The sequence below is a fragment of the Echinops telfairi genome, unplaced genomic scaffold, assembly GCF_000313985.2.
Source record: "Echinops telfairi isolate 266 unplaced genomic scaffold, ASM31398v2 ScPeMD7_3533;HRSCAF=4204_0, whole genome shotgun sequence".
NCBI classification, from domain to species: domain Eukaryota; kingdom Metazoa; phylum Chordata; class Mammalia; order Afrosoricida; family Tenrecidae; genus Echinops; species Echinops telfairi.
Window position 1 is genome coordinate 74,648,356 of NW_022107431.1, and position 3,119 is coordinate 74,651,474.

Below are 3,119 nucleotides of genomic sequence, written 5' to 3' on the forward strand. Positions count from 1 at the left end.
AGGAAGATCAGAGCTACATGGGATGGACAGGTTAGAGTCCGGGTGAAATTCTTTAAACAGCCTTTGCACTGTTGTTAAAAAAAAGAATTTCCTTCCCACAACCAAATTTCCTGGTCTTTTCCTCGTGGATGTCGTTTTCAAATTTCATAGAACTTCTTCCTAATAAGCCCATGTGATCCTCCAGTGTTCACTGAGCAAATTTACCAAGATTACTCCTTGGGAATTCCAAACGCTGTCAGCATAACCTTCTGAGCTGACCTCTCCGCCTTGCATTTAATTGTGAAGGCACCCGACCAAAACGAGATGAGCAAGAAAGACCTGTCTGCAGCCATGCACTATTCACAGAGACATGTTTCAACGCGTTTTCATTGAAATAAACCTGTGCGTGTATAAACTGGAACCCTGCTAGTAATAGATATTTTGACTTATTCTCATACTTCCCAAACCTAATTTTCATACCATTTATCTATTTCTAAAACAAAAATTACATAGCCTAGTTTGACTACTAAGTTATTTAAAATTATAAAGTGTTTCATAATTGAATGGAATAGGAAACCTGAACCAGAATAAAAGAAGTGCAACAAATTATCAAATAATTAAGATGCATTCATATCTAAATGGTTAGGTCATATTGAAGCACATGGTCAATTTTTCTAACAAGATTACAAAAATTGTTCTTTTAAAACGGAGATGATTGTGATCACGAGGGGTCGATGGGATCAGGTATCCGGAATCAAAGAACAAAAAAATCGAATCATTGTGAATGAGGGGGAGTGCAGATTGGGGACCCAAAGCCCATCTGTAAGCAACTGGACATCCCCTTACAGAAGGGTTGCGGGGAGGAGACGAGCCAGTCAGGATGCAGTGTAGCAATGATGAAACATACAACTTTCCTCTAGTTCCTAAATGCTTCCTCCCCCCACTATCATGATCCCAATTCTACCCTACAAATCTGGCTAGACCAGATAGTACAGATAGGAACCGGAAACACAGGGAATCCAGGAGAGATGAAGCCCTCAGGACCAGTGATGAGAGTGGTGATACCGGGAGGGTGGAGGGAAGGTGGGGTAGAAAGGGGGAACCGATTACAAGGATCTACATATAACCTCCTCCCTGGGGGATGGACAACAGAAAAGTGGGTGAAGAGAGACGTCGGACAGTGTAAGACATGACAAAATAGTAATAATTTATAAATTATCAAGGGTTCATGAGGGAGTGGGGAGCGGGGAGGGAGGGGAAAAATGAGGAGCTGATACCAAGGGCTCAAGCAGAAAGTAAATGTTTTGAGAATGATGATGACAACAAATGTACAAATGTGCTTGACACAATGGATGTATGTATGCATTGTGATAAGAGTTGTATGAGCACCCAATGAAATGATTAAAAATAATAATAAATAAATAAATAAATGGAGATGACTGACAAAGTATATGTATTATCAAATTATTTTTTAGTAGAAGGGTGGTGGTAAGAAAAGGAAGGGGGGAAAACCTGCCCAGATATAACTCAACACACGATGTGGTAGTTGCATAATCTCCTGTCAACTTGCGAAGAGGAGGAGTCTAGCCTGTCAATCTTAATGACCTCCTCTGGAGGCGTGAAGGAGATAAATACTCCCTGGAGGCCAGATACACTCTGCTTCATATTCCTGACGACAAGCCACATGGAACTACGCTGATGCACCGGAGACCTGGAGCTGGAGGAGCCACAAGAACCATGACAGGCCTGAGATGCTTCTACCACCATTGGATGGACAAGACTTTCTAGCCACTGCCCTGTGATCTTCCTGCATTCGGAGTCATTTGCAGGGCTGTGTGAGTCTAAAGAGGAATTTATGGACTAGTATCGACATATGGGGTAATATCAGACTTATGGACTTGAGCTGGACTGGGTTGGAATGTTTTCTTTTTTTTTTTTTAAGTTAATGGTCTTTTATTGGAAAAAAAAGAGACTAGCATTTACAACTTGGAATGGATGTCAATGGTAATTTCGAGAACAGTAATATCGGTGGTTGTGCTGAGGGTCACAGCCACAGCCAAGGCTCCAAGTCACGGTTCAGATGGGTTTTGTTTGAATTTTTGTTTTGTTTTAAAACAGTCCAAAGATGCTCCCTTGGTAAAGGTTTCTTTTTAAAAACTGGTGGGGACAGTGCCCGCTGTGCCCTTGAGCACAACACAGGTATTAGGCCAGCACAGGCAGGCAGGCAGGCCGCCAGGGGTGTCACCGCCACCATGGGTTGGAGCCCAGGGGTGTCTAAGAGGACCCTCCAAAGCAGTGGAGCCACATTTCAACAGGCTACCCCCTTAACTCCCTCCCTCTGCAGTCATCCTGAGGTACACCCATTTAAAATGTGTTTGTTTTCAGTAAACCAGTTATGACAATTTAGGCTAAACAAATTGAACTAGAACCCATTTGAACAGGCTTTAGATCTGTTTTTCTTTCAGTTTTCATACACATGCCTGACTGTGCTCAATTGTCAAGCCGCATGCCTGGGAAACTGGCCAGCCCAGACAGTGTGCGTGTCATTAGCCAACGGTTCCTGAAGGAGCCCACTAAGTGCTTCTTTATCAGTAAGGTTTGTACAAGTATTGATATTGTAAAACTGATGTGTAGCCCGATCTTTAGGGGACAGGACCACCAATCAATACATGCAGATTTGTGTGTGTGTGTGTGCGTGCACGTGTGTGGACAGAAGGTACTTTTGACTTTCAGTTTTGCTATACAGAAACAATGAATAAATGAACTTATTTTTTCCCCATGAGGTAAGTAAACGATTCAATTTGATTCTTCTGGGGCGGGGGCACAAAGGAGCTGAAAGAAGGTCTTCATTTTGCAGTCATCATCTGTACGAATTCCTAGATGACTTGTCCATCGCTGTCAATGTCTGCTTCTCTGATCATTTCATCTACTTCTTTGTCTGTTCGTTTTTCTCCTAAGTTTGTCATGACGTGGCGTAGCTCAGCCGCACTGATGTAGCCATTGCCATCCTTGTCAAAGACTCGGAATGCCTCGCGGATCTCTTCTTCACTGTCTGTGTCTTTCATTTTTCTAACCATCATAGTCAAAAACTCTGGGAAGTCAATGGTGCCATTACCATCAGCGTCCACCTCGTTGATCAT

General features: G+C 42.8%; 2 protein-coding genes across 2 annotated transcripts in view; both read right to left on the reverse strand.

The window, feature by feature from the left end:
- MMS22L (MMS22 like, DNA repair protein) overlaps positions 1–3,119 on the reverse strand; it is a 131,252-nt gene that overhangs the window by 87,636 nt on the left and 40,497 nt on the right. Inside the window, exon 11 of the mRNA XM_004710933.2 lies at positions 2,865–3,107. Within this exon, the coding sequence (XP_004710990.1) occupies positions 2,865–3,107 (243 nt within the window). The remainder of the gene's footprint in view (positions 1–2,864; positions 3,108–3,119) is intronic.
- LOC115871000 (calmodulin-A-like) lies at positions 2,856–3,119 on the reverse strand. Its single transcript, XM_045294354.1, has one exon. The coding sequence runs from the start codon at positions 3,117–3,119 to the stop codon at positions 2,856–2,858; it is 264 nt and encodes an 87-aa protein (XP_045150289.1).